Consider the following 11,497-nt stretch of genomic DNA (forward strand, 5'->3'; position numbering starts at 1 on the left):
GGACTCCCAAGCCCTGGGGACACTGGGCAAGGTCCAGCCAAGGGGAGAGACCCACAGTGCAGAGCCAACGGGTGGAGCAGCACGCAGGGGAACACAGGACATGGACGGTGCTCGACCCACTCAGCCATTGCCTCCATTTCTGCCATCAGCTTCACGTTCACACATTGCATGAGTGGCTCATAACCAGCATCAGCAGGTAAAATTATAAATAAAGGCCAAACCCTGCCTTCCCTGTCTAGCTCAGGGTGCCTTTCACACCTGCATAATAAATAACAGCAGCAGAAGTTGCTTTCAAATCACTGATAAATCAACATACATTCAATTTCCAACATAGAAATCACTGCCATGCTGTTTGGATTGATTATCAGGTGCTCCTGTGATGAAGGGCAGGACATGGGATTTGGCCAGTACAATCTTCCTCAGTCACCCTCAGGTTTGTGGCTGATGAACCGACCCAATTAAAACCAAATGACTCACAAAATGCTGCAACATTTGCTGGGGAAAACAGTTGTACAGAGATACGATCAGGTGCTGAGTGAAGGATCCACGTGGTGCCAACAACGCTGCAGCTTGATGGTCTGAGAGCAATTTCTTAGTAACGTGCAGATAATGCATTTTATGGTGAAAAAAAGCAATTTTTCAATCATTAAATACTGCAGATCTTACATTTGATTGCCTCATGAAATATACAGTTTCTACCTAAAAATGCAGGCTTGCTGAAGGAAAACTAAGCAGCTTCTATTGGTTTTACTTATCACTACTGACCTACAGCAAAATCTGGCGATTGGATCCTGCTGCAGTGAAAGGGCTTTCGTATCAGCAGTAGGTTTGTGTACACACGGTCACTGCGCACAAATACGGGAAGGGAGGACGTCAGCAGAGGAGGGTGAGGATGAAGGTAAAGCACATCGGAGTGCAACAGCCTCTGAAATGTTCGCACATCAATATTATCAGCAGGAACAGGGACAGGAAGTTAATGGAGAAGTTAAACTGCCAATCGAATAGCCACAAAGCGATGTAAAATGAGTCCAAGTGATGGAGGAGCCCACACGTGCAGATGGACAACCCCAGGAGTACAGCAGGAGAGCCCCTACCCATCCCAGCGGGGCTGAAGCTGACTCTCTCAGGGCTGGGATTCAGCACAGAGACAGCAAAATCCTAAATCGCAACCACTGCTGGTAAAACTGTGTCCTGCCCTCGTGGCGCTCAGCACCTCACAGCACGACAGTGCCCTTGCCACTGCACGCTCGTCTTTTGTTGGTGTTTGTTTTTCAGATGTGCCTTTGCCGGCAGCCTTTTCTTTGACTCGAAGGTCAGATGAGGGAAAATCTGCCCTGACCTCCAGCAGAGAGCATGGCTTTGCCCAGCGAGCACACGATGCGGGGAACCCTGCACCTGCCACAGAACCTCTGTTAGGATATACCCATCCTCCTTACACCGCAACATGTTTCTCAGCCCCCCAACCTTGCCCTTCAGTCCTAAAAACTGCTGCGCACAGCCATAGGACCAAGTAGGGAACAATCAACACCGAAGCTTGAAGCAGCAGGACGCTTTCTGAAAAGTTCCCTTGCTACCCCAAGACCTCCTGCGACAGCCTTAGTAAGAGCAGCTGTGTTCAACACGGACACCACTCAGGATTTAATTTCTCCTGCCTGCTTGTAATTTGTTCCCCGCTCTCAGCACGCAGAGCACCCACGCCCCGCAGCACCCCAAGACGGGGTCCCCCCACCCCGCATCCCATTCCCCCTCCAACTCCTCCCCATCCCGACCACCCGAGGGGACGACCACGCTCCGGGGGAGAGCCGGCTCCCTCCCGAGCCGCAGCGGGCTGGGGTGCGAGGCTTTTAGGGGCGGTGGCTTGCATGGGAAGAGGCTCCCGGAGCTGCAAGCCGGCCCCGTGCCGGAGGAGGAGCCGGCTCGGGGATGCCAAGAGCCCTGCGGAGGGCAGGACGGAGGAGATGGAGCGGCTGGGGGCGAACGGCAGCTGCAGCAACGGTGGGTGCACCCCGGGGCGGGGGGGGGGGGGGGGGAGCGGGGCGAGACCCGGGGGCTGAGCCCGCTGCGGGCTCACCCCGGCTCTGGGGTTCACTTTTGGGGTTGGGTATTTTTATGGGGCAGGGGGAGCCCGCATAGGACAGAGGAAAGTCCCTTTCTTTACAAGGAGCACAGAGCCCGGGCTGCGAGCACCACGCAGCACCCTGCCAGCCTCCCAGCAGCTGCAGAGAAACCGCGTTCGAGTCTTTTCCCTTCGAGGGTGCCTAACCCGGGAGGTAACGAACCCCGTCCCACCACCCTGTGCCCTGTAGCACGCTGGAGACTTCCACCCAGCTGAGGCAGAATTGGCCCCCGTGTTTCCCTAGGAAACTGTTCCACAATGAAGGATGTTTTTTTCCATTAGAAAAGTGAATCTGTTAGGGAAACTAATTCTAACTAATTCTTTAGAAACTAATTTCTAACTTCCCCTTAGAAAAAAAAAGTTTTTGGATCCAAATCCTGAGCTCTGTGTGCAGGGGACGGGGCTGGAGGCTGCAGAAGATCTGAGGCACTTTGTTGGGTCAAGGAAGAGGTGGGACCCCTACTCAGGGAGCACTGTCAGCAGTTTAGCCATGGCACACCTCCATCTGATGAGAGAGATCCTTGCTCTGTAATCCCAGCGTGTGTTGAGGCAGAAAATCAGTCTTTTAGTAGAAAGAAGCTTTTTATGACACTACGTGGCTGCTTTACTCCAGAAGACCACGGTCACACCGCCTTTACTACACTCAGTTAAGACTGCAGGAGGGAGATGTGCTGGGTGTGGTAGGAACATGAGGGTAGGAGGAAACTCAACAATTTTCCCACCCACACAGCCACACACCTCAGCTGGGGACAGGCTCGGTGCCTTCAGCACGGACAGCAGAGAACTGTGCCTGCTTTCAGCCCTTCCACACCAGCAGGACTTGGTGTGCTTCATGAGCATGCAGCTACCCTGCGAGTAAGTGGAATAAACCCATTGCACAGTAAAGCAATACAGAGAAGAAACTTCGGTCCAGGATGAGCCTGTTGTCCTCATACGAGCAATCACGTGGCTCTGCTCAGTACACAGAACCAGGACAAATTTGCAGTTACAAAATGCTGGCAGTGCTCCATGTTAAACTCAAAGCACTAAGCTGCAGGCAAGCTGGCAGATGCAGGGTTAGGTGACCAGGAAGCACCAAAGCCTTTGGATCAACAAGGTTGAGTGCTGGTAAGGTATAGTTCAAACTCATAATTGTAGAGAAGCTCTGGTATGGATATTCAGAAATTCACATTACATTATTAGAGTGGTCCTCGTGGTCTCCCAGTTCATGGTGTGGGGCTGGCAGGCACATCCAGTGTCAACAAGCTGCTTGAACTGTGCTCCATAAATCTGCCACCAAAAATCCTGCCATTTCCTTGAGAGATTGTAGAGGCATCCTAAGTTTGAGCTGGAGGTGTCAAGAAGCTGGGTATGTGCAGTTATGGTGACAGCATGACAGTCCCAGTGCTAACAGAGGCACACTTGATGGTCACATCAATAACTGTTTTATCTCCATGGTCTCACAGGGTCTCTGCTCACCCTTTCGTGCCTTTCCCACCAAGTTGTGTGCCGGGTGATCAGTGGTGCTGATCCCGCTGGCTCAGTCCATGACAATGGGACTTCGGATACCTCCTGGGTAGCTCGGCTGGAAAGCAATTATGGATTCTACATCGGCTTGGGCCTGGCTATCTTCTCCAGCTTCCTCATTGGAAGCAGCGTCATCCTCAAGAAGAAGGGGCTGCTACGGCTGGTGGAGAAGGGAGGCACCAGGGCAGGTAAGGCTCTTGTGGGGCCAGGAAGGGAAGGTCTGGCTGCTCCCAGAACTGCACGCGTTGTCCAAAGCCCAGCACTCCAAAGGCAACACCTCTTTATCAGCCTTTTATTAGCATTGTAAATAAGACCTTTTGTGAATATATTTTTGTGCATGGGACCCAGAGACTGGTGGTGTGCTGCAGCTGAGGAGCCGCTTTATAAAGCCTTGTGTTGGAAGGGCTCAGCTATAAGCAATATTCCCTGCCTTGCACCACAGACAGCACGATGCACATGCTGTGCACCCCTCAGAAGAACAATACATGCCCACTGCTGCTCTTACATGGAAAAGTGTGGGTCCAGGACAAAGCAGACGGTTGAAAGCTCTTTGAAATGGGCTCTTTTTGCAAAATGCTGCAAATCGTCACCATGCCACAGTCTGGAGCAAAACAGCACAGCTTCATGACCCCACTTTTGCTATAAGAGCAAAATGCATTATAATGATGCATTAGGAGGCTTCGCCACCAAGACACTGAGACAAGAATGCATCCCCATGTGCTTTAATTGTATTAGCAGGAGCCATTTATTCATGCAGGACTACACGCCTGCAATTTGTATAAGCCTTGCTTGTGGTTTTCAGAAGCGATACATCAGAGGTATGTTGCTCAGCATGTTGACTGATAACTTTCTTCTAGCACCAAGGTCTTGGGGTGAGGTGTGTGTTCGTATACATATGTATGGATGGGGAATGGTGGAGCAGCACTGCCTACAGCTGAATTGCACCATGGAGTTGGACACAACCCATCAGCATTGCAAACATTTGCTCTAGCAGCAGCTTAAGTCCTACCTGGCAGGTGACCTACTTACATAACTACAAAATAATGATAACTAAAATACTACTGCTTCCCAGTTCTGGTCCAGAAACAGCTCTTAAGTCATTTTACAGAGGAAGCCGGTATCACTGTCGCCACACGGGGACACAAATACATGAAAATGTAAATGACCATACATTCAACCCATAGGCAAGCAAAGCCACCAGTAGCACCTAAGCCATAGTCCAGTTCCAAGTCTGCTCCCATCCCCATCCCACACGTTAAGCCATCCACATGTAAATGCCAAACTCACATGGGTTTGATTTTCAACATTGTATTCGCACAATGAAATATCAGTGTTGTTTCAGTTCTGCCAAGTTTTCCTCTCCTCCCTCCCCACATCCTCCCTCCCCACATCAGCTTCTCCCACAACAGAGCTAAGCTAGAAAAATGAGAGCAAACCTCTCCCCTTATTTTTCAGCATGTTTTACCAGGATTTTTTTTTTTTACCAGTAATTGATGACAAAAGTCACAGCCAACAAAGAATTCTTCAGAAAAAATAACAGCAATTTCTAAGGAATACCAAAACAATGTTTGAACTTCAGCATCAGTGAACTTGTTGAGAAAACAGAGGATGAATTCTAGCAAAAAAATATTTGTCTCAAACTCTTCTTGTCCACACCTTAATCCTCCCTTTCCCTTTCTTTCCCCTTATCTCAGGGCCAGTATTTCACAGCCACACTATCTGAGCGCATCCCATTTCTCCAATGCAGGTCAAACGGTGCTGTTACTGATGCTCCTGTAAGGCTGGACTTAGCAAACACACAGGCTCTCTGACCCAGTAAAACCAGAGTTCACAATGTTAACAGGCTCAGGCTCCTACCATATCAAACAACAACTTGTAGCTTAAGACCAAAGCTGGGTTAGTTCCAACACAATACGACCATTTTTTCTCGTTTATATGCACATTTTCCTTCATTGAGCTTCAATGCCAGGAATCAGTTGTCATCAGAAACAGTCACAAAGCAACAACTCCACATAAAGACAACCCTGGAATTTCTGACAACTCAGACTGAATCCCTACGACACAACACAACACGCCAAAGGAGCAGAGCACTTTTGGGACAGGATGCCCAGAGCCCTCACCACAATAATGCAGCTACATGAACTACCACAACCTCAGACAAAGCAACCAGCCAGCTTTCTCCTTTCATCTTTCACATAGCCATAACCTCGACTCGAGCTTGATTTAGAAAAACTCATTGCCTTACCTTAGTGCCCATATGCAGGAATCCACAGCAACCAGTGGAGTGCGAGGTGCAGCACAGCAGCTTCCCTGGAGAGCAGCCTTTGGGTGGGGGGCATCCAGTGTGCAGCAGCCCCCTCTGTCCTTCACCCCTCTGCTCCAGAATCCCCTCTCCCAGGGAATGGGGTGGGCAGGTCAGTGGGACATCCAAGGTGAAGCACGACCAGCCTGCAGGACCTCAGCTGGGGTGTTCATTGCTGGACCTGGGGGGCAGAGTCACCATGATGAACCAGTAAGGCTGACCACTGCTGCCAGGACTGAAGGGCAGTGACTGCACCCCAAACTAATAACCTCTGTTGGTTTGGGGCAGTGGATAACCCTCCCTTTGCCATGTAGGATTAAACGGCTGCTTTTATTGTATTGGCATTGTCCTGCCCCAAGTGTCACTTTCTGCTCATCCCTTGACCCAGCGTAACTTCCATGCGGGATAGCATATCTGTAGCTTCTGTCCTTCCAGGACATGTTTTTAGTCACACTTCTTGTAACCTATCCTCTCCAGAGGGCCATTTGTCACCTCTTGCTCTGAAGAATGTTATTGTTAACTTCTGCGTACCTTTGTGCTTTGCTTTCCCAGGAGATGGAGGCCATGGCTACCTGAAGGACTGGCTCTGGTGGGCTGGCTTGTTAACCAGTAAGTAGAAGCTGTTTTCCTGGGTTTGCAGCTTTTCCAGGGTGTCCCTGTGCATCAGGTGTGGAAGGAGTCCAGCATCTGGTGGCACGAGGCCTTATTGCTGGTATTCCCCTGGGCCTCTCAAGACGAGCAGAGGCAGCAGACATCTCAGTATCTCCCTCACCATCCACCAGCCTTGCAGAAGGGCTGCAGTAGGATTTTTTAGCTCAGTTTTACCTCATCAAAAGCATGAAAAGCCAGGTTTTAATAATGCAGCTGGCTGGCACATCTGTGTACCATGCACAGGGCAAACATCTCCTGTTGGTGCCTCAGGTCACCAGAAAAGGTTGTTGCTGCAGCACAGGGGAGGTAAAAAGGTGTTGGTAGCAGCTCCCTTCACAAAGGAAAGTTGTTTTCCCTTAGAACAAGCCTCAAAGCCCTCTTCACACACTGTAACATTAGAGTATTCCTTCAAACCTGAGTCAGAGCTGTGCAGAGAGCAACGGTCTCCCAAGAAGGTTCTTCAGAGCAGTCTTCCTTAGCTCTCACCCCAACAGCAGCTCAAGGGGCCCCACAGGCCGCAGCTCCCAATGTCCTCATCCTCCTTGACAAGGATAGCTCTGCCAAAGGGTGCCTGTGCCCCCGAGGGAACACTTATAGGTGGAGCAGCCTGTGCCCTCCCAGCTCCCAGAGCTGCCCACCCACTCGCTAAAGCCCCTGATGGGCTCTAGCTGTGTGGCTGGGTTTGGGGCCTTAATGAGCTGACAGGGGTTAGCTGTGACTTGGCCCAGCCCTGGCACCACCACCCCAGCCCCTCTGCTTGCATCACTTGCACCAGGGATGTTTTCACCACCATCTGGCCCTGTTTAGAAGCTGCACGAAGCACCCTCGTAAAACCCACTCTCTAGTAGACCTCTTGCTAGTTTGCAAGCCCACAAGAGAAAACACAAAAAGTATATTGTAATTCACTGGTGTTTGTTTTTCTTGTGTTTGTTTTTCTTGTGTTTGTTTAGTGGGTGGAGGGGAAGCTGCCAACTTTGCTGCCTATGCCTTTGCTCCTGCGACTATTGTCACGCCTCTGGGAGCCCTGAGCGTGCTCATAAGGTGATTTACGTGTCCGTGGCCTGCGGTTGGACATCTTTTATTTGCCTGCTTGTCTTTTAAGACAATGACTTGAAATATGCTAATATGGCTTATTCTGCCTAAAGGAAAGATTGTCTTGGTGTTTTCAAAAAAATACAGTAACAGTTGCTGTCTTTTTGGGGATCATTCAGAAAACAATGAATTAAGTAGCATGCCCTTGAGATATTGCATGTGGCTGTGATTAGCAGCTGCACACAATTCCAAGTTAAATTGTTGTAACTATCAGTGTTACTTCTTTCATTATCCTAGCTTTTTAACCATTAAAAGGATATATATAATATATATTTTTTCTTGTAATGAACAGGTCTAAAAATCTGAAAGCGTCAAAAATATTAAGCTTGGTTTTAGCTGTATTTTTTTTTTTTGCCTTCTATTTATTGGGCTTTTAAGGTGCTCTGATACTGTGTTTTCATACTTTTGCCTATTGTCAAAATGGCTCCAAGTACTGAAGGTCTTATAGAAGGACAGTTACTGTAAAATGCATAAGCAAATTGAGAGTTAGGACTGCTGTGGTGTCTTGTCCCGGAGTGTTTCACTTTTATAGAAAACAGCTAGATATTTTTTGCAGACATATTGAGAGTCCCATAATGTTCATGTTTCTCTGGGCTTAATATTTCTGATATCAAGTTAAAATTAACATAGCTCTTTTGTGGTTATTTTTTTTTCTCTCTATTGCAATAGTCCTTGAATTCACTTCTTTGGGCACTAAAATCTTCACAGTGCCCAACAGCTCACAAGTGAATGTGGAAACCCTGAAAATGTCTCTGAGGATATGCTAACACATTCAGTATTTCTTCACCTTGCTGATACGTGAGCCACGATCTGCAGAGCTGCATCTCTGCAAGTTCAGATGCAGTGTGAATGTGTGTTAATATATTGCAATCCAACAAAATTATTACAAATCCGTGTCCTTGTATCATGTCTTTTACATTATTTTAGCTCTAAGGACCTTAAAGCACCAGCAGACCTTGTTTTTCTGTCCTGTGCAGTGCCATCCTGTCTTCGTATTTGCTTGGAGAGCGGCTCAACCTGCTGGGAAAGCTGGGCTGCATGCTGAGCCTTGTGGGCAGCACCATGATGGTGATACATGCCCCAGAGGACGAGGAGGTCACCACTCTGGATGAAATGTTGTCTAAGCTGAAAGAGCCAGGTACACAGGAGGTTGTATTTTCTTTCTCAGGGTTTGGCAGTAGCTACTGCTCAGGGCCCCATGCCTACTACCCAGATTTGAGTTGTTGTTTCTTTCCCCCATTCAGGTTTCCTTGCTTATGCTGCAATCCTCTTGGCTGTGTGCTTCCTCCTGATCTTCTACCTTGCACCCCGCTATGGCCAGAGCAACATCCTCATCTACCTCACCATCTGCTCCGTGATCGGTGCCTTCTCCGTGTCCTCAGTCAAGGGCCTGGGTATTGCCATCAAGGGCTTCTTTGCTGACCAGCCTGTGCTGCAGCACCCACTGACATGGATCTTGGTCATCACGCTGGTAGCGTCCATCACTACCCAAATTAACTACCTCAATAAGTCTCTAGACATTTTTAACACCTCGCTGGTGTTTCCCATCTACTATGTGCTGTTCACCACCATCGTCATCACAACTTCCATTATCCTCTTTAAGGAATGGGTCACCATGACCGTAGTGGACATCATTGGGACAGTTTGTGGCTTCCTCACCATCATTTTGGGAGTTTTTTTACTCCATGCCTTCAAAGACATGGATGTCAGTTTGGGGAATCTGCCACAGATCCTCCAGAACGAGCAGCAGGCACCAGTCACTCGAGATGACAAGAACATCCTGATAGAGGTGGACAACTCCAGCATCGCTCCAGAGGATAAACCTAAAGTATTCATGATTTATACCTAGCACTTTGTATTCAAGGGTTTGAAGGTTGGGTGAAAACTACTCTGAATGGGTTGATGTCAGTATTCCAGAGGCTGTTGAACAATTTAAAAAAGGAACAGCAAAGGCTAAAACCAGCAGTGTCTTATCCACAGTTTGGCAGGGTCAAGCCAAGTCTTTCACTGGGTTTTAGACTGCATCTTTGTCATGGGGTATGCTTAATTGTCACCAGGCTTTAATATGCACAGCCATTGAAAATGAAAATCTTCTTGAAATGAGATGCTCCTGGGACAAAGACCCTCTTCGATGCCCCTTCCCATCTCTTATCGTCGTCAGGGCTAATGCTTGCTCTGCACTCCTTCCCCTGGGTGGCGATACCATTGATGTGTTTATTTCTAGACCCTGATTAATTCATTGATTAGTGTTTTTCTGTTTTTTTTTTTTTTTCCTTTCTAGACACTTGCATGAACTCCAAAATACACAACAGTATCTCAAACGGAGGTGAAGGAAAAGGACGGAAGGATGTACTCCTGCTATTCAGATTCTGCTCATCCATGTTTAATTACTTACTCTGCAAATATGAACTCAGACTATTGGTGAATATTGGCAAAATATGGTGAATTTTGGAATACGTGTTCACCAGCAGGACCCAAGCCATAAAGTGTTTATACAGGCATATGGAAGAGAAATATTTTTACACTTTCGTTTTTGGTGAGGTGCAGGAGTTTCCCTGCAGCACAGTGTTAATTAGTTTTATGTGTTGTGGTTTGCTCTGATTTTTTTTTCCCTTAGGAACCGTAGTGCCTAGGCTGTGTTGATGCTGTTGGTGAAGCTACAGGGCCTGATCCAGACCTCACCTGAGTGAGAGGCAGCCCCTGCTCAGGCTGGAGAGCTCTGGCAGATAAAACGCATATCAGGAGAACACCTTCTGCAGGATTTTTTGGGGGGTCAATGAAAAAATCTTTTCAGCCTGAAAGATCCAACAGGTGTAAATTTTAAGGTTGTTTTTCTTAATAAATATCTTAACCTTGGAGAACCCCCCCCCCCAGCTCTTTGAGAGGTGGTATTTACTGTTGCTTTTCAGCTTTCCTGTGACCTGTCCTGCTATCATTTAAGCTGAAAAGTTGTTTTTGTTTAGAGTGAGGTCTGAGCTGCACCTTAAAAGCCAAACAAGCCTAGGTGGGTGATGTTCTGCAGAGCTGTCGAGCTGCAGTTTATGCTAGAGTGGTCCCATCCACCCCCTCCATCTCTGTGAATCTGATTTAAGTGTTATGTGAACTCCTGCTCTCCGCTCACTTCCAACTTCCCCTCCCCCTCTTGTATTTGTACTAGTTGTGGGGATGAAGGGATGGGAGAAATAACATTTTGAGCTTGGAAGCGGAAAAGAAAAAAAAATATATTGCATTTGAAAGTTTCTCCCATTTTGCTGCTAGGTCCCATAGAACTGGGAGACCATTTTCTCACAGCAGATCCCAAAACAGGAGCAGAAAAACCTAATCCAAGTGTGCCGGGTTTACACAGTCTGGAGGATGCTGCTGACCTGGTTTTAGCTGGTCTGGATGTCACTGAAGAAATGTGACTTGTGGTTAGGGTGGGGAGAAAGATACAAGCTCATTTTAATAACATTTCAGTACTTTTTTTTTTTTTTTTGAAGGTGTAAAGGGAAATAAAGACTTTTTCAAAAACCCTTGAAGGTGGATCTGAGAGATGTTAATGATTTCGCTGATCTTACTGGTATAGCCCCGAAGGATGAACAGGCTAAAGGAAAACTGAGCAAAGCAGATAGAGCATCTTGGGCAGAGTAAACCAGCAGCGCCCTCCTTTGGTCGCAGAAAATAATCTAAGTAATTCACTCTAGCTTTAATTTTAGCATCTTAATTGGTGTAATGCTTTATGCATTTTATTTTAGAAATAGACTGCAGATAGGACTCATTGCTCGCGGTGCCTAGAAATACATTTTAGGAATACTATTCTTCAAGAAATCCTGCCATCTCTGGACAAAAGC

At 47.7% G+C, this 11,497-nt stretch overlaps 2 protein-coding genes across 4 annotated transcripts in view; one reads left to right on the forward strand and one right to left on the reverse strand.

Moving 5' to 3' along the window:
• The window catches only part of FNDC9 (fibronectin type III domain containing 9), a 33,570-nt gene extending 27,579 nt beyond the window's left edge, over positions 1-5,991 (reverse strand). Inside the window, exon 1 of the mRNA XM_040574030.1 lies at positions 5,868-5,991. The gene's annotated coding sequence lies outside the window, so the exon portion shown is untranslated. The remainder of the gene's footprint in view (positions 1-5,867) is intronic.
• NIPAL4 (NIPA like domain containing 4) lies at positions 274-11,374 on the forward strand. Of its 3 annotated transcripts, XM_040574027.1 has the most exons (7): positions 274-1,995; positions 3,562-3,810; positions 6,477-6,533; positions 7,526-7,616; positions 8,645-8,805; positions 8,912-9,495; positions 9,949-11,374. In XM_040574027.1, exons 1-7 carry the CDS (start codon positions 1,863-1,865, stop codon positions 9,958-9,960), a joined length of 1,287 nt encoding a protein of 428 aa, XP_040429961.1. In that variant the 5' UTR covers positions 274-1,862; the 3' UTR covers positions 9,961-11,374. The 3 variants fall into 3 exon arrangements, with proteins under 3 accessions (XP_040429961.1, XP_040429960.1, XP_040429962.1); XM_040574026.1 differs by lacking the exon at positions 9,949-11,374 and having other exon boundaries at positions 8,912-9,531; XM_040574028.1 differs by lacking the exons at positions 274-1,995; positions 3,562-3,810 and having other exon boundaries at positions 6,323-6,533.
• The last annotated feature ends 123 nt before the right edge of the window (positions 11,375-11,497 follow it).

The sequence above is a fragment of the Cygnus olor genome, chromosome 14 (genome assembly GCF_009769625.2).
Source record: "Cygnus olor isolate bCygOlo1 chromosome 14, bCygOlo1.pri.v2, whole genome shotgun sequence".
Lineage (NCBI taxonomy): Eukaryota > Metazoa > Chordata > Aves > Anseriformes > Anatidae > Cygnus > Cygnus olor.